Raw genomic sequence first — 22,322 nt, 5'->3', positions numbered from 1 at the left:
TTTTCTGATGTTATGATATTGTAGAAATTCAAAAATGCTCCAAGACTGAAGTTCAAAAGTCCATAACTCAGCTTATCTTAATCGGATTTTGAAGTGGCATACCTTTAAATGTTTCTGGAGCAATTCTCTAAAAAGCTGCATTCAAATTTAAAATTTTATTTTTTTTTAATTTTTTTGTAATTTTCTGATGTTATGATATTGTAGAAACTCAAAAATGCCCCAAGACTGAAGTTTAAAAGTCCATAACTCAGCTTATCTTAATCGGATTTTGAAGTGGCATACCTTTAAATGTTTCTGGAGCAATTCTCTAAAAAGCTGCATTCAAATTTAAAATTTTATTTTTTTTTAATTTTTTTGTAATTTTCTGATGTTATGATATTGTAGAAATTCAAAAATGCCCCAAGACTGAAGTTCAAAAGTCCATAACTCAGCTTATCTTAATCGGATTTTGAAGTGGCATACCTTTAAATGTTTCTGGAGCAATTCTCTAAAAAGCTGCATTCAAATTTAAAATTTTATTTTTTTTTAATTTTTTTGTAATTTTCTGTTATGATATTGTAGAAATTCAAAAATGCCCCAAGACTGAAGTTCAAAAGTCCATAACTCAGCTTATCTTAATCGGATTTTGAAGTGGCATACCTTTAAATGTTTCTGGAGCAATTCTCTAAAAAGCTGCATTCAAATTTAAAATTTTATTTTTTTTTAATTTTTTTGTAATTTTCTGATGTTATGATATTGTAGAAATTCAAAAATGCCCCAAGACTGAAGTTCAAAAGTCCATAACTCAGCTCCATAACTCACTGTTATTAAATTAAAAGCATTCGTTTTGAAGACTTGTAATAATATGTAATAGTATATTTTTTAGCCTTTCTAGTCTAGCAGGTTAATACCTGCTTTTTCTGAGAAAATGAATACAATACAGCTGTTAGGAAACATATGTTGTTAATGTGGATTTATATATTTAGAAAAAAAAAACTTTAACGAATAGCTGGACAAGTAAATGCAGTAATCTGGTCCCACACTTGTAATAGATATATGTAATCCAGCTTTGTTAACTGGAAAGTTGGATTCGCATATATATCCCGATTATTTGAGGCCACCAGTGACCTCGATGGCGGCCCCATTGACGTAGGACGACTGCGGGGAGGCCAAGAAGGCAATCACCTCGGCTATCTCCTCCGGCTGACCCATTCTGCCCAAGGGACAGCGCTGCACCACCTGCTGCTTCACGGAATCGGGCACCACAGCGACCATGGGCGTGTCTATGTAGCCCGGCAGGATGCAGTTCACCCGGATGCCAAACTTGCCGAACTCCTTGGAGGCGACCTCCGTAAAGGAGATCACTCCCGCCTTGGAGGCCGCATAGTTGGCCTGGCCCACATTATTCATCTTGGCCACGATGCTTGAGAGGTTTACAATGGTGCCGTTCTCCAGCTTCTGCTCGATCATGGCCTTGGCATAGGCCTGGGTCACCAGAAAGGTGCCCTTCAGATTGACACCGTACACGTCATCGTAGTCCCGTTCGGGCATCTTGAGCAGATAACCATCTCGGGTTATTCCAGCCGAATTGACCACAATAGTGGGTGCCTGCTGGAACTTCTTTAGAGCCTCGGCCACCGAGGACTGGACACTCTGGGCAGAGGAAACGTCCACCTCCAGGGCGGCAGATCGCTCAGAGCCCAATTCCTGGACGGTTTCCTGGGCCGCCTTTAGATTGCGGTCGGCAGCGATCACTTTGGCACCATCTCTGGCCAAAAGGCGACAGGTGGCACGACCAATACCCGAACCGGCTCCTGAGAAACGGAGATCAGAGTCACAAACAAAGTCTAAATATCAAGGGGAACAAAGAGAATACACACCTGTTACCAGGGCCACTTTTCCAGCTAACACTCCCACTGACATGGCTCCGAATAAGACTTATTAAACAGCAGTTTTCACTTGTTTTCCTCTCAAACGTCGTGCGACAACTATATAAGTTATCTACGCTAAAAGTTATCGCCGGCCAACAGCTGTTCCAAAGCTGATTAGCTGTGAGCAAATTAAACATAAGTGGTGGAAAGCTCTATTCCACACGATCGTTTTCAGAGAGCTTTTTGGTGGAACCATAAGTACATAAGAAGAAAACAAAATTGACAAGTCCAAAGATCATGAAAGCGCTTCAAAGTCATTAGTGTTTTGTATAATAATTTGTTGTTTGTTTGCGGCCACATAGTTTTGGGCTCACTTGAAAAATACGCCTACGTAATGATGGTAACGAGATGGAGGTTCCTTAGTGCTATATACCGATTGATAAAAGTAGTGGGATTCATTAGTACTATATACCGATTGATAAAAGTAGTGGGACTCATTAGTATTATATTCCGATTGCTAGTGCAGAATAACCAGTTTATAGTGCTGACAATTAATTTTGTTCATTCACTTTTATTGCAAGGAAGCCTATTTGATGGGCAACAGTACTTCAATATATTCCCCAATTATTTTTAGCCCGGCGCCCAAAAGAGTGCAAGAAAAAATGTTGTGTTCCGGAAAAGTGTCTGTGTGTGTTTATTCCCTTCAATTATTTCACTCCAGTGGTATTAGGTAATACTCCTCCAGCTGGGGACCCCAGTTCGCGCTCCGAACACCGCCATACCCAGCACTCCGGGCCAATCCAAACTGCCTGAGCAGCTTCTTGAGATATCTCTTGGGTATTTTAACCAGCTGCCGCCGGATTATACGCTGCAACCTGTTCCATGGACGACTTCCGCCGCGGTGATCGTCCTCGGGATCCTCCAGCTCTTGGTCCTGATTCGGGTCCTCCTCTTCCTCCGCTTCCTCATCTTGCTCCACCGCATGTCCACCATCCTCATCCTTCTGTGTCTGCAATTTGGCCAACTGCTGAACTAGCTGTTTCAGCTGCTTCGCGCTCAGCAGGCTGAGGTCTACCACGGGTTCATTGTGGGTCCGTAGCTGGTGTCTCGATCCACAGGTTTTGGCAGAAATCTCCGGAATCGATGGTACTAAGATCGCAACCACGATCAGTACGATCAGAAATCGCTGTCCAGCCATGTTTGTACCCAGCCTCGGGCTAAACAGCCGCTTAAATACCCAAAAATTGCCCCATCATTCGTCACGATGTGATCTCGTTGGTGATCTCGGCCCAGAAATGTGGGTCAAGTGCGTACTTTTCACAGACTATATTTGGTTTTTTTATTCTATGCCCATAAAGGAGATTTTACCAACAATTGTTTTTGCCTTTCTTGCTTCTGGTGATCAACGATCATTGATCTTTGGTACTTGATCGCTGTGACCTTAGATCTTTAAAGGGATGGTTTCTTAAAAATGGTATAAGCAAATATAAATATGATTTAAATCGGCTTAAATTGTTGGTAAATTAAGTAAGTATGTGTACTTTGTATAATTCATATGAACTCAGCTTGTACTCTACTCATTTTTCGGTATTTATGTACACATACATTCTTATTAATTTTCATTAGAAATGTAATGTTGAGCAGGCAGAGGGATATTTCGTGATCATTTCTTTTAATAATGGAAGTAATTTTATTCATTGTCTATTAATTTTTTGATTGACTTAAAGTGTGTGCCTTTGCAATCTGTTTTTCCCAATCGCCCACACAAAGATAAAGTAAGGAAGCAGTTTAAGTACTCTTGAATGGCTTTATTTATGTTTTATCCTGTCGCAGGAAGTGCGGCAGTAGCAAGTTAAGCTACAATAAATTAGAAAAAAAAAATGTTCTTGCCGGAGTTTGTCGGATCGTTGGAAGCTGAATTTGAATCCATGGTCCTTAGACGGCGATGATGCGATTGCGACGATTCTTGTTGCGATTGCGACGGTTCTTCTTGTTGCCGTTGCGCCGCCGGTTGTTGTTCTTGTTGATTTTGTTCTTGGCAGGCACACGCTTGCGGACCACACGGCGCTTGGAGACGGGACGACTACCGGTGTTGAGCATCACCTTCTGTCCGTTCTTGAAGTAGCGACGGTAACGGGGCGGGATGCGCACGCTGATCACCTGGCCGCGGCGGGCGCCCTTGCGTCGCAGGCTGATGTGGTTATTGCTTTGGGTGGCCTTGCCTCCCTCGCCGGTGGCTCCGCCAGTTCCCTGGACATCCTGCTCGGTGACCACCTCGTATTCTTGGGCGCCAGCGGCCAGGGCGGCCTGTAGTGCCTGCTCGTCCATCAACTCGGCGGGGTAGGCCTGGGCGGGCTGGGCCAGCTCCTGGTCCTGGTCCTGCTCCTGATCCTGGTCCTGGTCCTGGTCCTGATTCTGTTCCTGGTCGTCATCGTTGCTGCCATATCGGGCACCCTTGATAATAGTTTGCCGAGGGACCGAGCTTGTCGTGGGCGTGGAGGCCGTGGTGGGTGTTGTGGGCGAAGTTGTGATGGTGCCAGTAGCCGAGGGAATGGTTCCCGTCGATGTCACCGTCACCGTGGGCGATGCGGTTCCTGTGGAAGCGGTACCGGTTCCGGTTCCGGCGCCGGTGATAATGATTGGGATCACCGGCTGGTTGTTGCTGCTGAACAGGTTCTTGAAAGTCAGGAACTTTTTAAGGAACAGCCTGCCACTGGAGGGATCCTTGGCAGAGGTCGATGCACCAGCGCTGGAAGCGGCCGCCTGGCCCACCTTGGCATCCTGGTCCGCTTGACGCGACTTCTGGGCCGTCTTCTTGTCGGGCGCCGCCTGTGCCGCCAGAAGACAGCAAGCGAAAAGGATCACGATGGCGTACAACTTCATTTCGGATAAATGTATAGACTTTTGTGTCTACGGGAAACTACTCTGGACTCTGGGTAAGGAGAGAACTTTTCGGGTAGACCAAAATCGCAGCGATTTCTGTTGCTTGCCGATGGCTGGACAATCAGGCTTTGATACTTTATCGTCCAGCAATGAGGCTTTTTATAGTCCCGTAAAATACGCTGTGGAATGCAAATCGTAAGTGCCAAACGGTAAATCTGTGTACACAATTGAAATTCAATTGATCCGTGGTGGTGGCTCAAATAGTCAAATCGCTGCCAGCTATAATGTATATTCTTCAAATTCTCCGTCATCATCATTCTGCCGGTCATCCCATTGGTTTTTCGGCCGTGCGGAACGCCTTTGGGTTTTTCGGTTGGATTTTCGAGTTGGTATTGAAATTGGGGTTTTGGTCTTTAGGTTTCTGCAGCGCCTTGGGCTTTTGATAGAGTGGGCTGAAAAAAAGTGAAAATCTATTCAAATCCATTTCTAATTGAAGCCGTTGGGTCGAAGGTGGCCCAAAGCCTGCGAAAGTGACCCACAAAGGGCCATAAACGTGTGCCTAACGAACTTCTTTTCGTTTTTCAGGTGTCTGAAATAAATGCGTTTGATGATTATTATTATATAGAGTATACGTATATACATAACTTCATATAAACTAAACTGCTACTATCCACTTATTCCTAGGATTATCATGTTGGTGTTAGGAGTAATGGAAACTACATATATGTGGAATATAACGAATATACTAGCTACACCAAACATGTTAGATATTACGGATTTAATTGATATGATATGATAGTTGGAATATTCTTTGATAAATGTCAAACAGTATTCGAGAATAGTGATAAGACAAGGGATTTTTTTATTTTTGTATTATATATTCGCTTTATTGAAATCGTACATGGTGGTTCAGAGGTCATAGCCAATGGCTAGCCGATGGATTGCTCAGTTGCGGCGGCGGTTGGCGCGACGGCGCTGGCGCAGGCGGCTCAGTCGGTTGTTGAGGCGCATGCGGCGGCGGGCGTTGCGGTGGCGGCGGTTCTGGGCGCGTTGCCTCTGCTGGCTACGGCGGGAGAGCTGGCGGCGCTTTTGCTGCTGGCGCTGACGGACACGACGGCGATTGTTAATGGCACGACGGCGGTTCTGGGTGGCACGGCGTTTGGCGCTGGCCAGCTGCTTGCGCAGCTCCTCGTTGAGCTCCTTCTGGCGGCGCAGTTCGATTTCGCGCATCAGTTCGCTGTTGGACAGGTTTTTGTTGCCGGACGATTCGTATGAGTTGCTGGCGCGACGGCGCAAGCCAGAGGATGAGGAAGAGGAGGCATTGGGAGCCACAAGCTGGTAGCTGCCGTCCACGTCGTTATCGTCATCCTCCTGGTCGTCCCCCTGCTCGTCATCCTCGTCCTTCAGATACTTTTCCTCCTCCTCATCCTGATCGAACTCCTCGTCGTCGTCCTCGCCCAGGTTGTTCTGGTTGAATGAACGACGGGAGGTGGAAGCAGTAGTGGGTGTGGTGCTTGTTGTGCTCGTTCCGGTCGATGTTGTGGGTGCAGTGGGTGAGCTCACTATGGTGGTGGTGGGCACATAGCTAGTGGTGGTGACAGGTGGTGCCGGCGGGCAGGCGGGCTGCTTCAGGGACAAGAGCTGCTGCAAGTTGCGTGCCTCGATCTGCACTGGCTGCTTGAACAGGCGGTACTTGGTCTGCTGGGCGGTCTCCTGGTCGGACTCATCGTTGGAGCGGGCAACTGGTGATTGGTGAAGTAATTAATGTAGCTTATGTAAGTTAATGGGCGGTCTCTTATGTCTTTGGCAGCCTGCTTGAATCTACAAATCTGTTTACTAAAAACAGACCTAAAAGCAGACTAAACTCACCACCCGCCTGGGCAATAATTGCTGTGCCCAGCACCAGCATAGCTCCGTAGAAGAACTTCATCCTGTGCTTTTTTCTTGGGACTTCCTGCGGAACTGATCTAGGCCTTGGAAATGAATTGGATTGGTGGGCCGGGACTGTGCCTGGAGGAAGATCGTCGGTGGACTGTGATATTGCCAGCGGCCAGTCGGGGTTATATACCCCACGGTCCAGTTGCGGATCTAACAACAACAATCCAACCCAGAATCGACAACCATAATTCTCATTATCATTTCTTTTTTCGCAAATTGGCACACTCGCCAAAGTTTTTGCATAAATTTTGGTGACCGCTTGCCGATCGTTGAACTAGTTTGACCCATGTGACATTTATTAGCAAAAGTTCGCTATAGTTGCCGTCTATCTGATTGACAAACACAGATTCTAAAATATCTGCAATAAGTTACTTAGTGTTTGCTTAACAAAGCAATGACGTTCTGTTAGTGCATAATAGAAAAGATTTCTTTTCCTTTACAAGGCTTCCCCACTACTCGACTTTTTGCGCAACTTTTTGTTTCCGAAAAGGAATATTCCTATATATGGAATATTTACTCAAAGGGTTTCTGTTACTAAGGAACATTAAATATTTGTGTTTTACTATTTATTTCCCTTATTGGATTTAATTAATTATTATTAATTCTTTTTAAATTATGGCACACAATGACTTTGAGAAATGACCAATGAAGATAGCACATTGAATAAGGTGTTGTAATCTATTATCTTAAAAAGAGAGTACCTTCACTTTTAAGGTGCTAGTTCAGAGTGGTGACCTCACATTGTCCTTATAAATTCTCAAAGAAAATCTTAAATCACCTTGCTTAATTTGATTTAAAAGTCGCAAACCCTATTGTATTTATTCATTTTATTCGGGTTAATTGTGGACTTCGATATTTGGTGGAGGGGATTGCAGCTATGCACCCAGAATATAGAAAGGAGTTGAAGATCGATTTCATATCGATGTTGGTATTTTGAAAATATTACTTATACCTTCTTCATCGAAGATAGTATTTTAAGATCGATATTTATGGCATAGACGGTTCAAGTGGCACTCGACTCCCATTTCCCAAAGATAGCCGCAAAAACTATTATATCATTGCAATTTATTCAGTGTCGTTTGAAATCGGTTGCCGGGAAATTCCCGCCTTAGGCGACGACGCGGATGACGCGGTTCCGGTTGGGGGTGCTCTGCCGGAAGCGGTTGACCAGGCGCATGTTGTTGCGATGGTTGCGACGCTGGCGGCGCTTCTGGATCTGCTGCTTCCTACGGCGCTGCTGCTGGCGACGCCTCTGCTGCTGGCGGCGCTTCTGCTGCTGCTGCTGGCGACGGCGGCGCTGCTGGCGGCGGCGTAACTGCTGCTGCAGACGCTGTCGCTGACGGCGGGCGTTCACCTGGCGACGGCGATTGGCCTGCGAGCGGGTCACCTGGTTGTGCTCCTCCTCGTCGTCGTACTGATCCTCCAGCTGGAAGGGCTGATGGTTGCCCAACTGCTGCTCCTCCTCTTCGTCGTCCTCCTCATCATCGAGCGGTTCCGATTGGCGAGAGGCTGGGGCTGTGGTTGTAGGCGTGGTGGTGGGTGTGGTGCTGGTGGTGGAGGTGCCGGTTGAGGTGGTGGGTCCAGTTGGTGCAGTCGTTATCGTGGTGGTGGTGGGCAACACGGTGGTTGTGGGAGCAATTGTAGTCGAGGTGAGGCTGCCCGCGAGCCTGTCCAGCAGACTGCTCAGCTGGGAGGGGCTTAGGCGTCCTTGGGCGGCGGGCTCATCCCGCTGGCGGCCGAAGATCTGAAAGTTTTGGGGCTTGGCTGTGGGTTAGATGATAATGCGGTCCATTGCTGATCAGTTTTGAAACAATACCCCTGTTGGTAAGATCACCCACCGTTGGCAAAGGCAGCCAGGCACACCACGAGTAAAAGACCCTTCATCAAATGCATTTTGAGTTAATTATCCTTTAGCTTGGCTGGAACTGAGTATCTCTTGGATGGCTGAGCTGCTGTGACTGACTTCTTGGGTCGAGCTCCGGCATTTTTATATCTAAGTATGGGCCCTACATCGCCCTTCTTCCCTAGAGGTTACAACAAATGGACCTGTTAAAGAGAGGAGCTTATGCAAAAAACCAAAAAAGATATGTGTCAGCCGAGCAAATGAGAGGGAGCTAGTTTGTTTTCAGGCCTACGAAGAAAGGGCCAAGAAAGGCTCATTGGCCATGTAAGCGTTTTGCATAATGCCATAAATAATCGCATTCTGACCCGTAACCTCAGCCATGCGATCGATCCCCGCTAATCATTTGCATATAGCTCGCGAATCGACAACATTTGCATATTCATATTCGGCTCTGATTTCGGATACTCTGTCTTTAGACTGCGGCTCTACCACCAAAGGGCGAAAGTGGAGGTGAGGTGTCAATGAACCGCATAGGCAGTGACCCCCCGAGAATTCCGCGGGGAAAGACATTCGCTCGTTTGGCAACGAAAGAGTCGTGGATATTACAAGACTATGCCTAGTGCGCAGATAATTGGTTCTTCAATCTAACATCTTTGGTAACCCAAACCACAATTTTTCCCTTAGCGCAGAATATCCATTTAGCATGAGGTCCTGGTGTATATATATCTCTCTATATATGTATATATCTCCAATGATCATACAATTTCGTAATTCTTTGAAGCTTGCAGTCAAATCTCTAGGTATCCACAGTGCCAGTTCTCACTGAGGAATATCTCAGTGCTGCAATGAATGTTTGCCCTTCGCCATTCGTGTGCGTAATAATGAAAAAAAAAATGGTTTTGTTTTTGCATACAAGTTCGGTTTATTTCGGGGGTTCTGGGATCGGTTGGGGATCTGATCTGACCGGGATCAACTCCTTAGTTGCGACGTCCGCCACGACGACGACGGCGCAGAAGGCGGATGAGCCGGCGACGCTGCTGCTGGCGATATCGGCGCTGGCGCTGCAGCTGCTGGCGGCGGCGACGGTTCATGTTGTTCTTCCTCTGGCGCTGGCGCTGAGCCTTGGAGCGGTTCTTGTTGCGGCGCTGGCGCTGCGAGACGCGCCTGCGGCTCTGTTGGCGCTGGCGGCGCAATCGTTGCTGGCTGCGCTTCTCGGCTTCCCTTTGACGGCGAAGGAGGGCCCTGATCCGCTGGTTGTGCTCCCGCTGGATGCGCTGGATTCGGCGACGATTGCGCTGTTCCTGCTGGAATTGGCGCCACTGCATTTCCGATGGGCGGACCAATGAGCTGGACTCCGAGGACTGCTGCACGGCATTGCCGTTGCCTCCGGCAGACGGTGCGGCCACATAGTAATTCTCCTCATCGCCGTCATCGCCTTCGTCCTCGTCCTCCAGGCTGTCGTCGCCGTCGTCCTCTTCATCTTCATAGGCCCTGGGCGTCTCCTCATCGTCCTCCTCACCATCGCCCTGAATTGCGGGGAAGGCACGGCTGTTGGTGGCCGTCGAGCTGGTAGTGGGCGTGGTGGTGCTCGTCGAGGTGCCAGTGGATGATGTTGGAGCGGTTGGCGAGGTAGTCTCCGTAGAGGTGGTGGGCACGGTGGAGGTAGTGGGGCCGACCGTGGTCGTTGTGGTGCTGCCCTTCAACGAGGTCAGCATGTTGGCAATCGACGATGTGAAGCGGGCTTCCATCTGAGCGTCCGAGGAGCGTCCACCCAGGCGGTACACATTGCGACGTTCGGCTGATATCGAATATTTGCAAATGGTATTAAATATTTAAGGGACGTATATGCTATAGGAATTAGTTGCTTGACCCCTAAACTTGCAGTATGTATTATGGTGATGGAACAGATGTCAAGTACTGACTTTTTGGTACTAAAGAGTGACGAGATTTTTGAGGACTCACCCAAGGTAGCGGATGGGGCTAAGAGGGCGCAAAGGGCCACAGCCAGACTCAGTTGTAGCAGACAATGCATTCTGCAGATGGATTCTCCTTGACGGGATTATCGATCGGTTTCCTTGACTGGGGATCGAGGGTGCCTAACTCACTTGTTGTCTTTGAGTTTTCACTCACAACTGACTGACAACTGATGGACCGACCCGGGATTTTATACCCATTTGGAGGCCATACAGCTGATCGATTGCCGACATATTCCCCGCATCCCCATTTCCTTTTAGTTCCCACTTCTTGGCCAGCTCTATTAGCAAAAGTTCGCCCGGGGTCAAAGTGAACCGGGTCGCGGGTCAGAGGCGTACGAATTTTATGCTAATTTCTCATCTCTTTCGGTGAAAACCATTCTTCTATCCATCGCCGAGCAGCCAATGATTGATTGACGTCAAGTCGAGATTGACCCCCTGAATCTGGCTTACACAGATGTTCTGCGAGTTCTGTCACTTCTCGGTTGGTTTTACCGCAGTCGGTGCTCGGCATTTCCACCCCAAAGAATGGAATACTTAACTGAAGTCTTAAAATTGGTTTCGAATAATATCGAAATTTGATCAAAACTCGGTATTATTCATTTATACAGGGCTTGTGATTTATTGCTTAGTTTGGAGACAACATCTTTGCTTCACAATTACCCTAAAATAAACAACATATAAAAAATTATTCCTATATTTGCTATATATCATATTGTATTTATATAAATCTAATTGTTACTTCCTAGAAGTTCAATCTCATTATTATATTTATTTGGACTGGGCTCTTTTGACCAAAATTATCTGTGAATCCACCAAACAATTCAATTATATCGTCACTCTTAATTTCCGAAAGGTTACTTTTGATTACTATTTTGTTGATCGAACGATTACCAAAATTGTTTATTGCGAAGCTCTCAATTGTGTAACAAAATAAGTGTGCGAACATCTTTGAGTTCATAAGTCCATCTTGTTTAGCTTTATTATAAACTTCAAAATATACATTTTATTTTCAGATCGTTAATCTTACAAAATTGTGAGTTATTAATTCTAATATCATAATATATTATCATCATAATATATATCATCACATCGTATTGGCATTAAGAGACTTATAATGGATCTTATAGTTATAGATCTAAATCTATATAGTTAAAGAATTAACTCAAATGAAGACATCAAAGATACGAATAAGCCCAATGATAAATGCAGCATTTTCTACCAATTGGGGTAACCAGTGGTTTGAAAGTAGGAATGCGTATTCCTTCTATTTTGAATCATAGATATCTTAGCTATATCACTGCTAGAAAATGACGTACAATGTATAATAAATTAATAATAAAATTATACAGGTGAATATTTACCTTTTGCATAAGGATAATATGCGAGATTTTGGTATAACAGCATTGACGGCAACGCTCTTCAAATAATTAACAACTTAAAGATGCAAGACAATAATCTTAGCATGTCGGCTATTTTCACATTATACACCACCCATAAAAAATACCAAAAAAATATTTATAATTTTCATATCACATTTTATTTGTCGCATCGTTATCAAGTGTGTCAAAATTCTTGTCCTGATCGGTAGTGGATCTTAACTATAATACTATATAGAAATGGGTGTGGGACGATCTCCGTTTCGCGTCTCAACCCTGGAGGACGACCTGGCCGCGGCGCCTCTGGTTGCCACGCCTCCGGTTGCCGCCCTGGGGGCGGATGACGCGAACGTTGCGCCTGCGGTTGCCGCCCACTTGGCGACGCCTTTGGGGGGAGGGGCGGCGGCGGCGTTGTCGGATATTGTTGTTGATGCCCCGGCGGCGAATGTTCCTGCGTCCGTTGTTCTTGCGGCGTCGAACCACGACGCGATTGGCACGCTCCTCCTCGACTTCATCGGCGGTGGAGGCGGATCGCTCCATAAGAGCCACCACCGCGCCATCGGGAATGGCGTCCAGGGCGGCACGAGGCACCAGGAGAGCCGCCTTGCCGGTCTTCTCGTCCAGGACACTCTGACCCTCGATCTCGATAATGCCATCGGGCACCATAATGGCGCCAGCCTGGTCCCGGTTAACCATCATCTGCTTCTTGGGCAGCTCATTCTGAACCTGATCCTGATCCTGATCCTGATCATCGTCCTGTTCGTCGTCATCGTGGCTCTGCCTGTAAGCCAGACCGCTGCGGGCAAAGTTCAGGCCCAGCTGGTGTTCCAGCTCCTCGTCATCCTCCAACTCGTCATCGTGCTGATCCTGATCCTCATCCTGTAGATCGCCCTCGTCATCCTCCTCCTCGACAATCTCGAAGCCCTGGACGACGGCGCCGGCATTGGCCCGACCCTTGGGAATAGACAGGAAAAGGTAGGGGTGCTGCTGCGCCCTTTGACCCTGCACCTGATTCCGCCCCTGTACTTGCTGGAGGCGTGGCTCGGCCAAGGCCACGGCCACAAGCAGGCACAAGCCCACCACCAAGATAGCTCCCAACTTGGACATCTTGTTTCACAGATTTCTCGACGTAAAGTGCACAGAAATTAGAGATTTACTGCCGACCGGATCCTAATTGTAAGCAAGGCCCAAACAGAACTGTACGATCTGCGGCGGCGGCATTAGGTTTTTATGCGAAAAAGTTCTGGCCAAAAATCCAGCATTCGTAATCTAGAACCCACAGAAACCGAGAAGAGAGAGCCCACTCAGGCCAAAAGAACATTGGACATAATTGCGGTCGATGTCGGCATAATTTCAAGTGGCGAAATTATGTGAAAGAAATGTAGAAAATACTGAAAAATAGAAATAGAATTAGAAACGAAAGTCAGTGACCCGCCGGCGGGACAAAAGAAAGAGCGCTGTATAAATCAGCAGCCATCGAATCAAAAAGTCGAAGATCACCAAAGGCCCAAAAAAAAAAAGCGCGGCGGTCATGCTAATGACAAAACAATCAGAGACACGCACAAAACTCGCCATCCCATCCCATAAGACACCAAGAAACCCGAGAAGTCAAGGGCCGATCCGAACTTATGATGGACCTGCTCTCGGATTCAGCGACGCATGCGAAGTGGTCGTATCCCATCCCCGGCCACCGGTCATATACCCAATGTACAATGTGGATCTCGGATGGCACGGCGGTGTATGGTATAGGGGGTATGCCCGTGTATGTCGGCATCGCTGATTGATAGAGCCTCGTTGGGATAGAATTATGGCTTTGTCCCGTGATTAATAATGCCAGCCAAGTGGTTTCTTGTCCGGGGAAATGGCCAATTCTACAGGTGAAAAGACTGAAAGGTTGGTTGGCCAATAATTCACTTGCGAGCCCTCTGTAATTTTACTCCTTTCTTTAGTCTTCCAATGAATCTTTTATTATGGACACGGAATTTATTGCTTCTTGATTAAAGAACATTCCAACTGGTTTCAAATCTTGGACACATTGCAATATGAGCATTTTACAAGCACAGTTTTCAAGATGCTAAGGGCTTTCACAGTTGAAAGTCAAAAAGTATGCTAATGTTTCTTACGGAGACCTGATCTATCAAGATATTTGCATTTATGCTTAATAGCATTCTTATAAATCAAAAAATTATTGATATGCATTTCATTTACATAAAGATGCAAACTTTTCGCTATTACTTTCAACAATTCCAAATCAGCAAAGATGATTAAATATAGAAAAATACAGCAGATCACTCCAAAATCTAATTATCAAGGCCATCAATCTTTAGTCCCATTGCTTTGAACCAGATATTGGGCAGCAAATGGACAATGTCGCCACAGAGGCAGAGGAGCTCGTAGCCAACCACTGAAATGGTGGCGCCCAGGGTGGCGATCTTGAGCCACTTAATGCTTTGGCCACTCCACTCCCGACGGGCGAATCCCAAATTAAGGGCGAACCACTGGCTGAACGAGAGGAGCAGGAAGCCGCACAGACCCATCAGTCGGTGGGGAACGTGCAGAGCCAGGTGGGTGAAGTACATCAGGGCGAACCCACTGGCCAGGGTCCCACCGAAGAGCAGGAGGCCCAAGAGGCCACACAAACCATGTTTGGAACTAAAGTGCGGCTCGCGTGTCTTGCTCTTGAATATGCTCTTCAGGAAAATCCCCACCGATCCCAGCCAAAGTCCCACAATTCCCAGCACCATGTGTAGCAGATTGAGCCGCTTTCTGGAGATGAAGTCGCCCAGCCACCAGGAGTGGCACACCAGCAGAGATTCACCCATGCACAGAAACAGTCCCAAGACGGCGTACAGGGCGTGCTGGCCGCTGCGATGGTCATCCATTCCCGAGGCCTTTATGGCCACCACCACGGCTACTACGATCAGCAGGATGTGGGCCAAAAGCTCCAGGATGATCCTGTACAGGTTCACCCCGAAAACGGCGCCCAAGAGTGGCCAGGCAAACTCATAGAACACCAACTTTTCCGTGGTTCCGATCTCGCGTTGACTCATTTTCAGAGTAGCGTTTGTTAGGCTCACAGATTTCAGATATGTGATATGTGATATTGCAGTCATGGCAATACTGACTAATTTAGGCAAATAATTGAATGTAAACTGTTTGAAAAAATATGAGTGTTTAAACTTGATTGTTTCAGCTTTATCAATTTTTGATACCTAGCCTGAAACTGGAATATATTCTCTAATTTTTATTCATTTCGCTTTTTTGCTCATTTGTATCCAGTTGAAATTCTTCGGCAAAAAATTAGAAAGATCAAAGAAGTATTTATAGAAAATAAAATAGTTTTTTGCCTCCAGCAATTTAGGAAGTGTGCCCTTAATATATTCCTATATTATCTAATTCCATAAATATTCATATTGCAATAGAAAATTTCAAAATGTTTGCGTTTTTTGTAATGCTTGCAAAGTTATTAGGGAAAGACTTTCAACTTCAAAGTTCGGAAAGTACAGAGTTTGAATAACTGTTTTTTAATCTAGATCTGAAAATTGTTTTCTAAATTTGCGGAAACGCATAAATTAATTTCGTTCTTTTATGTGCTTCAACTTTTAACTGTGATAAACTGTTAGGCGAAATTGGGCCGACAAAAAATTTGCATATATGTTTGAAAGAAATTCGCTAACGGTCAAGAAGATATATTTCATAAATCCGCTAATTTAAAATCGATTTTCCCCCCAAAAAAAGAAATCCACCAGCACTTGGGTCAATTTTATATGCAAGCTTATTTTATTCAAGACATTCAAGAAGTCACAGTGAAATCCGCTTGGCAACAGGCCGTGGAAACTGCGAAAAATTTCTAAAATAAAAGAAACGCGAACTTAATTTCCATAAGAATGTGACGCAGGAGGAGTTCAACGGGGTCAGGCCTCAAAAATTCGTATTCGAAAAAGACAACGGCACAAAGAAAGCTGCTCTCAAGTTATGGTTTTCCGTTTTTTTTTTCGCTAAATCCGGCAGCTGGCTAATAAATTGCCCTATGTCCGAATTATGGGCTGGGCCCAATCGAGTTGAAAGTTCATTGCCCGTTCTTTCGTTCATCTACGTCTATAATTATATGGTCAAATGCGATTCGGCAGGTGCTGACCTTTTGCCGGGGGAATTTTTTACCATATACGAGTATCTGCACACACATCTGAATTGGTGAATACGAATTCAAAACTCTTTCTTCGGGCTTTTCTGCTTGACGTCCAGTTTCTTTGGCCAGCTTTTTGGCCACTTGCCTGAGCGTTAACCCCGGCCCGGCCTATTGTCGCTGGAAACAATTAACGATCGCCTGAATAATGCTGGAATAATGTTGTCAACTGGCCAGCTGAAGTGCTCGCATGCTGGCCTAAAAAATGTCCGCTCTTTTTTCGGGATGATTATGCAAATTTGCGCCTTATGGCTTAGGGCCCAAAATCGAGCCAAGAGTGTTGGCAGCTTCTCATCCCAACTTTCTGGGATGGATCGTTGGCTTCGGCTCCGCTTGACTCGCTAAACGTTGCCCGGGGTCTTCAAGCTGGAAAATAATTGGTGTGTTTATTTTTGTTCTTTGCCTTAACCAAAAGTCGAGTGTGCCGGCGAGAAACTCAAGTTTATCAATGCGATTATTTTATGCAAAACCTTTATGATTTCTTCGACCTTAAGTTTTAAATTAAACAGTAAATTATGACTATGAAGTTTTATCTAGGCCAGAACTGTTCTCCAAACTAATAAGTTTACAGGAAATTGAGCAAATAAGTTCAAATTCAATTCAGTGTTAGATGAAACTTTTCGATTATAACCTAGCCATGTATATCGTTTGTTATGCCTTTAATGCTTTTTTCCGCGTTTTTTGTATGGTGATATTGGGCTTAAAGCTTCTTCAAAAATTCTAGTTGCGTCTGAGTCTATTTAAGTTTATCACTATCCTTACTTGAGCTTAGCGATGAGAGTCTTCTGAGATCTATCTGATTTTGAACAACTTGCTTGCATCCTGGCTTAAGCTTAAAGCTTAAGATCTTCTTCGAACTTGCAAGACTTCCTTAAATACCTTGAAAAGCTGAGTGCTATAAAACTCATACGCAGTGTTGCCTTCGATTGATTTTACGATCAACTGGCAACTGTATCTACGCCAAATACCGTTAATCGGTTGACCAGTTTTGGGAATTAATCGGTCAGTTCATTATGCTTGACCCCAACAGCGAATTTCTTTTAACGCTGGTGGAATATTAATTAAGGCAAGGCAAAAAAGAGGCGTTCAAAGATGTTGGATACATATTTAAATCGGTCAACCGCACGGGTCTCAATAACGAGCCATCGCTTTTGGGGCTCCAGATCAGGTTTCTGGTCTTTCGAGGGTCAATGATCTTACAGATTTGAACTTTCAACTGAAGCCGAAGAAACGCTCAAAAAATCGTATGTTTAGGTTTGCTAATAGTTTTCTCTCTTTTAAGCCGGCGAAACTTTAACTTTTTGGTCAGGCATTAACACACGCAAAAAAAAAAAATGTAAAAAAAATTTATTTCTTTGTGGTTTTCACGAGGATTGAAAATCGTTTTGGTTTTGGTTTTGCTTGTCATATTTTTTCGTTATCTTCATTATTTCAATTCGAGCTCGTTTGGGTTCGATTTTTGGAGTGTTGTTCGTTTACAAAATTATGCTGGCAGTTTTCACTGCTCCAGAGGCTGTGGGTTTTCCACTTTGGGATTCTCCTTCTGGATCTCCTCCTTCTGGATCTCCTCCTTCTGGATCTCCTCCTTCTGGATCTCCTCCTTCTGGGTCTCCTCCTTCTGGATCTCCTCCTTCTGGATCTCTTCCTTCTGGGGCTCCTCCTTCGTCATCTCCTCTAGCTGGACTTCCTTCTTTGGAAGTTCCTCCTTCTGCATCTCCTCCTTGGGGAGCTCCTCCATCTGCAAATCTCCCTTGGGGGCCACTTGCTCCTCGGGAATATCCAGAGACCTGCCGCTCTTCCTAAGCGCGAATCGCCTATTTTGGGTCAGCAGATCGAAGTAGGGATGGAAATCGCCGTAGGACACATATCGGGCATCCCCAAAAGCTGGCTGAACATGTCGGGAGACTCCCGGCTCATCATCATCGCCAACCAAGATGAACTCCTGCTGCTCTGATCCGCTGGCTGCCATTTGTGGTGTAGAAGCAGCTGGCTGCGTGGCCATCATCTCCTGCTCCTGCTTGATCTCGGTGACCTCCATGGGCTTCTCAATCGCCTCCATAGCCGGGGCCTTCTCCACAATCGTTCCTGGACGAATGCGAGTGGGCAGCAGTCCAGTGGTTCCCACACCACCAGCCTTCACGGGCTTAGCGGCAATCAGGACGGGTTGGGCGGAGATGGGCTTGATGGTGGATCCGGAAGAGGGTGATCCGGTTCTGGAGGGCGGGATCTGGGGTGGCTGGAAGATGTCCATGAGGGAGGCGTCGGCCAAAAGGGGAACCGCCGATGCGGTCAGCTGGGGACGCTTCTTCTTCTGGCCTCCCGAGCTGACACCACCCCTCACTGGGCTAATGGCGCTCTGTGGAATATTGAGAATGAGGGGCTGTGCCTGGATGCCTTCGGCCAGAGAGACGACTGATTGCTGGTCGGGTGGTGAGAGGCCCAGCTGGCTCCAGGGAATGGTGATGTACTGGGTGGGACGACCTTGACGCCTCACCGGCACCGTCAGTGGCGGCTGTGGGTATGCACCGTTGATGGGAATCCTCTGTTTCTTCGCCTGACCCTGGACATAGGCGTAGGGATAGGGCGAGTTCAGGCTCAGCAGCTCGGGGGCCACGTAAACGGTCTGGCCATTGCGGTTCACCAGGAGCGTCGTCTGCTGGGGCCGACGGGTCTTGGTGGAGCCCGAGGATGATGCGGAGGGACCCCTGCGCAGCGTGGTGGCCAGTTCTCCGGGCGTTTGACCCCGGGTGAACTGCCTGATCTGACTGATGATGCTCTGCTGGCCGCGCTGGATGAAGTTGGGCTGATTCTGGCTGCGTCTAGTCGACGAGGAGCTGGAACCGAAGATCGGTTCGGGCTGGAAGTCCTGCTCCTGGCTATCGTCCTCCTGTACCTGCTCTTCCTCCTCGTCATCGTCGTTCTCGTTCTCGTCATCGTCCAACTCCTCCTCATCCTGCGGCTCCTCAACCACCGGCTGAACTGGCTTCTTCTGAACCTTGGGCTTCTTGTTCTGGCTCAGCGACTGGCGGCGCTTCTGGCTGACCACCTGCTCCTCCTGCTGGAACTTCCTGCGCTGATTTTGGCCCTGCACCTGGGTCTGTTTGCGCTTGGGCTTCTGCTGAGGACGCAGCTCAAAGGAATCGTCATCCTCAAATTGCTCCAGGCTTTGCTCATCCTCATCGTCGTCGAACTCCTCATCGAACCGATTGCCCTGGAAGTAATCGTCCTCGTAATAGTCGTCCTCGAACGAGTCCAGACGGTTGTTGAAGCGGTTAGGACGCTGGCGACGCCTGTTGTTGTTCAGGTTTCCGTTGCCATTTCGGTTTCCATTGCGAATGCCATTCCTCTGGGGACGCTGCTGCACTCGCACTACGATGTCTGGCCGCTGGGTGGTCGTGGAGGTGGTGCTGCTGGTGGTCGTGGTAGACTCCCTCACCGGCGTTTCCACCAAGCCGGGCAGCTGCTGTCCGGCAGCCGCCAGGCGATCATTGAACCAACCGGAAACGGAGCCGGCAAGCGTCGAGAATGAGGAGCCAAGCTGCTGTGCGGGATTCATGCCGAATAGCCAGGTTCCCGGCGACGCCGGAGCACTGGAGCCCGGTGTGACCGGTGCCTGTTTGCCCTGGATCTCCTCTAGGGAGGCCTGGCGTGGCTTGAAGGCGATCAGCGGGTGGATGATAAAGTCAGCCACCGTGTGGGGTTGTGGGGCCACCTGAGCGGACTTCTCCTGAGCCTCCACCGCCATTGGCGCTTCCTGGACAACGGGCGGCTTCTCCGTGGGCGTTTTGGGAGCCGTTGGCGCACCCTCTACGCCACCCGCACACAAATCACAGAAACAACAACAACAAAAAAAAAATGCACAAATAAACAAAACACACGGCACATGAAAAAAAAGAAGAGGAGAGAAACACAGGCAGAGATTAATGGAAATTCTAGGGGTTAGGGGTAGACATTGGATCCGTGGGCCTACCAATCAGCGCCATGTCGGCGATGGGCGACTCCGTTGACTGCTCCACCTCCGGAGCCTCGGTCACGGCGGAAACGGATGCCATTTGGCCAGAGGCCATCAGCAGCAGGCACATGCCCACCACCACGAACTTGGTCATGGTTTTTCGGGGATTTTCTTCGGGTATCTACTATCACGCACGCACTGGGATTCTCGACTTGTTGCGCTCTGGTTCTTAATCAAGCTCCCGATTTCTGGGGGTCCACAGACAGAGGTTTCGTTTGCCGAACTGTTGGGGGAGCAACGCGACCCGAGCTTTTTATGTGCCGTCTACAAACGATTTTGGCCAAAAGCCCATGTTATGCCAAAAAGAGCGACCGATCCGGAGCGAGAGAGAGTCATTCGGAGTCATTCGGTTTGGCAAAGCTCTCTCTTTTTGTTTTTGCCACAGGGGGCTGTAAATCAGTTTGCGGTTTGTTGACCGTTGGCCAAAGGAGACCGGATCGCAGGTCGCGATGCTAAACGGTTCGAAATATTTTCTGAAAACTAGTTCCAGTTTAGGGCCGTAAATATTATAGTTTAAACGACCTCGCCTCGACGAAACTTTCGTTTGACTCACCTGACAAGACATAAAATACTCTTCAAAATGTGAAATACGAAGAAATTTAAAGGTTATAAGCAATTTTAAGGAACTGCTTTATTAGGAAAAAAAATGTTTCCACAACTGCAAAGCTTAATAATAAGATGATAAGATAAGAAGATTTCTCCAAATGGAGTGCAATAAAAAAAGCCATTTTCTTGTACTGCAGTAAAACAATTAGCTTGATTAATGGATCGGATTTCCTGAATAAGTAATTAGTATTGGAGATTTTGATTGATCGCTGTGAAGTAAATTCCTTGAATTGACTAGTAATTTCCGCACAGCGATTTCTTTTCAGCGAATGTGGATTAGTGTGCTAATTTTGGGTATCTTTCTCAGACGCGGCACAAAAATAGAACTTTCCCTAACACAGTAACTTTCCAAATATGTTGACCCCGCAAATGATTGGGTGAGATGATTTGACCCAGCCGTGGGGCCAACTTTCTTCGCCATAAACCACAGTTCGCTAATGAGTATTTACGATTTTTTTATGCATTTCCATTAGCATCAAATAACTTGGCTGGGATCCCTTTTGCTCGGCCAGCCCTTCAAGCTTATGAATACATTGCGTTCTATTTCGCATAATTTGCTTATTAAAACATTTGTTTATGTCGCCCATTATGGGCGGCAAATATGTTTTCCTTTTCCCCAGACCGTCCGCGTCATTAGAAAGAACCTGCCAACGGTAGCTGTGCGAAATTTAAATAATTGCCGCGGCAATAACATAAATTAGATAAACCATCCCAGATGCTGGCAAAAAAACATGCAGCTCGAAAGGAATACAGCATATAAATTAATCATACCACCCGTGGTCAGTGGCCCGAATTTCGGAGTTAGTTAGGGCTGAGGAAATCGATTGGTCTCCGATGCCAGCCATTATTGAAGGCATTCAATTGATATTTAGCATCGGGAGTAGCTCGGTTTACCCGCTCCACTGAAAATCTGGCTCATTAAAAAATATTTTATATATGTAAGTATATTTGCAATATATTTTGATATTTTATACAAGTAATTCTGATACAGTCAGTTGTTTATGATCTTTCAGTATTTGTCAGGCTGACTTCTAAATGAACTATGCTCACATGATTTCAAGCAGTTTTAAAGCCAATTTTTAGGCGCATTTTTAAAAGCTATTTTAAGGCATTGATTTGCATTGGACCCAAACAAAGAGATGTTTATTGATTTAAATTGGCCAACAATATAAGAATACCAGAAACAGAGCAGACTCCCATAAATCGCATAAAATCGTAATCCCAACACAGCTAACCGCTTATAGTTCGATAGGTTAGCCACTTAATCTCTGACACTAAGTTGAGCCAGCTTTTAATGCGAAAGAATGGCGGAGAAAAGAATACATTTTGCACTATGGACTCGATCCACTTGATTGATTTAAATGCCCGTTGTTCGATCCGAATGGGGAACACATGCTGGCCAAAAAGTATCTTTGTATGTGCGGCAAATGAATGTGGCCCAAATAAGCCTCGAACTCTGACATCTGCGGGGAAGAACAGTGAGACCTCGCCCAAAACGGACAGTGACAAATGGAAGCGGTTTGACTTATTGAAAATCTCACTTTTGACCCCAAAATTGGCTCAAGAATTCGCCAGACGGTTTTGTACTTTTCCGTATTTCTCGAGGCGACCCAAAATGCAAATTTCTCGATTTCGGTTAGAGTCAACTGCAA

The 22,322-nt window shown here is 46.5% G+C and overlaps 9 protein-coding genes across 9 annotated transcripts; all 9 read right to left on the bottom strand.

Annotated features, from left to right (window-relative positions):
• Nucleotides 1–834: 834 nt before the first annotated feature.
• Nucleotides 835–2,013, bottom strand: LOC6550324 (estradiol 17-beta-dehydrogenase 8). Its single transcript, XM_001976736.3, has 2 exons — nt 1,860–2,013; nt 835–1,793 (listed from the first exon to the last, which is right to left on the bottom strand). The coding sequence occupies exons 1-2, from the start codon at nt 1,900–1,902 to the stop codon at nt 1,087–1,089; spliced, it is 750 nt and encodes a 249-aa protein (XP_001976772.1). The 5' UTR covers nt 1,903–2,013; the 3' UTR covers nt 835–1,086.
• Nucleotides 2,014–2,515: 502 nt separating this feature from the next.
• On the bottom strand, nt 2,516–3,060 carry LOC6550323. The gene has a single exon (XM_001976735.2). It carries the CDS (start codon nt 3,046–3,048, stop codon nt 2,563–2,565), a length of 486 nt encoding a protein of 161 aa, XP_001976771.1. The 5' UTR covers nt 3,049–3,060; the 3' UTR covers nt 2,516–2,562.
• Nucleotides 3,061–3,652: 592 nt separating this feature from the next.
• Nucleotides 3,653–4,862, bottom strand: LOC6550322 (ras guanine nucleotide exchange factor B). Its single transcript, XM_001976734.3, has one exon. It carries the CDS (start codon nt 4,731–4,733, stop codon nt 3,786–3,788), a length of 948 nt encoding a protein of 315 aa, XP_001976770.1. The 5' UTR covers nt 4,734–4,862; the 3' UTR covers nt 3,653–3,785.
• Nucleotides 4,863–5,678: 816 nt separating this feature from the next.
• On the bottom strand, nt 5,679–6,672 carry LOC6550321 (protein suppressor of white apricot). Its single transcript, XM_001976733.2, has 2 exons — nt 6,603–6,672; nt 5,679–6,475 (listed from the first exon to the last, which is right to left on the bottom strand). Exons 1-2 carry the CDS (start codon nt 6,661–6,663, stop codon nt 5,679–5,681), a joined length of 858 nt encoding a protein of 285 aa, XP_001976769.1. The 5' UTR covers nt 6,664–6,672.
• Nucleotides 6,673–7,719: 1,047 nt separating this feature from the next.
• On the bottom strand, nt 7,720–8,672 carry LOC6550320 (putative uncharacterized protein DDB_G0288537). The gene is made up of 2 exons (XM_001976732.3): nt 8,510–8,672; nt 7,720–8,435 (listed from the first exon to the last, which is right to left on the bottom strand). Exons 1-2 carry the CDS (start codon nt 8,562–8,564, stop codon nt 7,780–7,782), a joined length of 711 nt encoding a protein of 236 aa, XP_001976768.1. The 5' UTR covers nt 8,565–8,672; the 3' UTR covers nt 7,720–7,779.
• A 749-nt stretch (nt 8,673–9,421) lies between these two features.
• On the bottom strand, nt 9,422–11,159 carry LOC6550319 (mitogen-activated protein kinase kinase kinase kinase 4). The gene is made up of 2 exons (XM_001976731.2): nt 10,477–11,159; nt 9,422–10,312 (listed from the first exon to the last, which is right to left on the bottom strand). Exons 1-2 carry the CDS (start codon nt 10,544–10,546, stop codon nt 9,492–9,494), a joined length of 891 nt encoding a protein of 296 aa, XP_001976767.1. The 5' UTR covers nt 10,547–11,159; the 3' UTR covers nt 9,422–9,491.
• An 856-nt stretch (nt 11,160–12,015) lies between these two features.
• Nucleotides 12,016–13,063, bottom strand: LOC6550688. Its single transcript, XM_001976730.3, has one exon. The coding sequence runs from the start codon at nt 12,971–12,973 to the stop codon at nt 12,137–12,139; it is 837 nt and encodes a 278-aa protein (XP_001976766.1). The 5' UTR covers nt 12,974–13,063; the 3' UTR covers nt 12,016–12,136.
• A 1,103-nt stretch (nt 13,064–14,166) lies between these two features.
• On the bottom strand, nt 14,167–14,916 carry LOC6550687 (cytochrome b561 domain-containing protein 2). Its single transcript, XM_001976729.3, has one exon. The coding sequence runs from the start codon at nt 14,914–14,916 to the stop codon at nt 14,167–14,169; it is 750 nt and encodes a 249-aa protein (XP_001976765.3).
• Nucleotides 14,917–17,461: 2,545 nt separating this feature from the next.
• LOC6550686 (histone-lysine N-methyltransferase 2D) lies at nt 17,462–20,326 on the bottom strand. The gene is made up of 2 exons (XM_001976728.3): nt 20,023–20,326; nt 17,462–19,859 (listed from the first exon to the last, which is right to left on the bottom strand). The coding sequence occupies exons 1-2, from the start codon at nt 20,156–20,158 to the stop codon at nt 17,551–17,553; spliced, it is 2,445 nt and encodes an 814-aa protein (XP_001976764.3). The 5' UTR covers nt 20,159–20,326; the 3' UTR covers nt 17,462–17,550.
• Nucleotides 20,327–22,322: the final 1,996 nt, after the last annotated feature.

This window comes from Drosophila erecta, unplaced genomic scaffold (assembly GCF_003286155.1).
Source record: "Drosophila erecta strain 14021-0224.00,06,07 unplaced genomic scaffold, DereRS2 tig00000126-arrow-pilon, whole genome shotgun sequence".
NCBI classification, from domain to species: domain Eukaryota; kingdom Metazoa; phylum Arthropoda; class Insecta; order Diptera; family Drosophilidae; genus Drosophila; species Drosophila erecta.
This window is presented reverse-complemented; position numbering and strand designations above follow the sequence as displayed.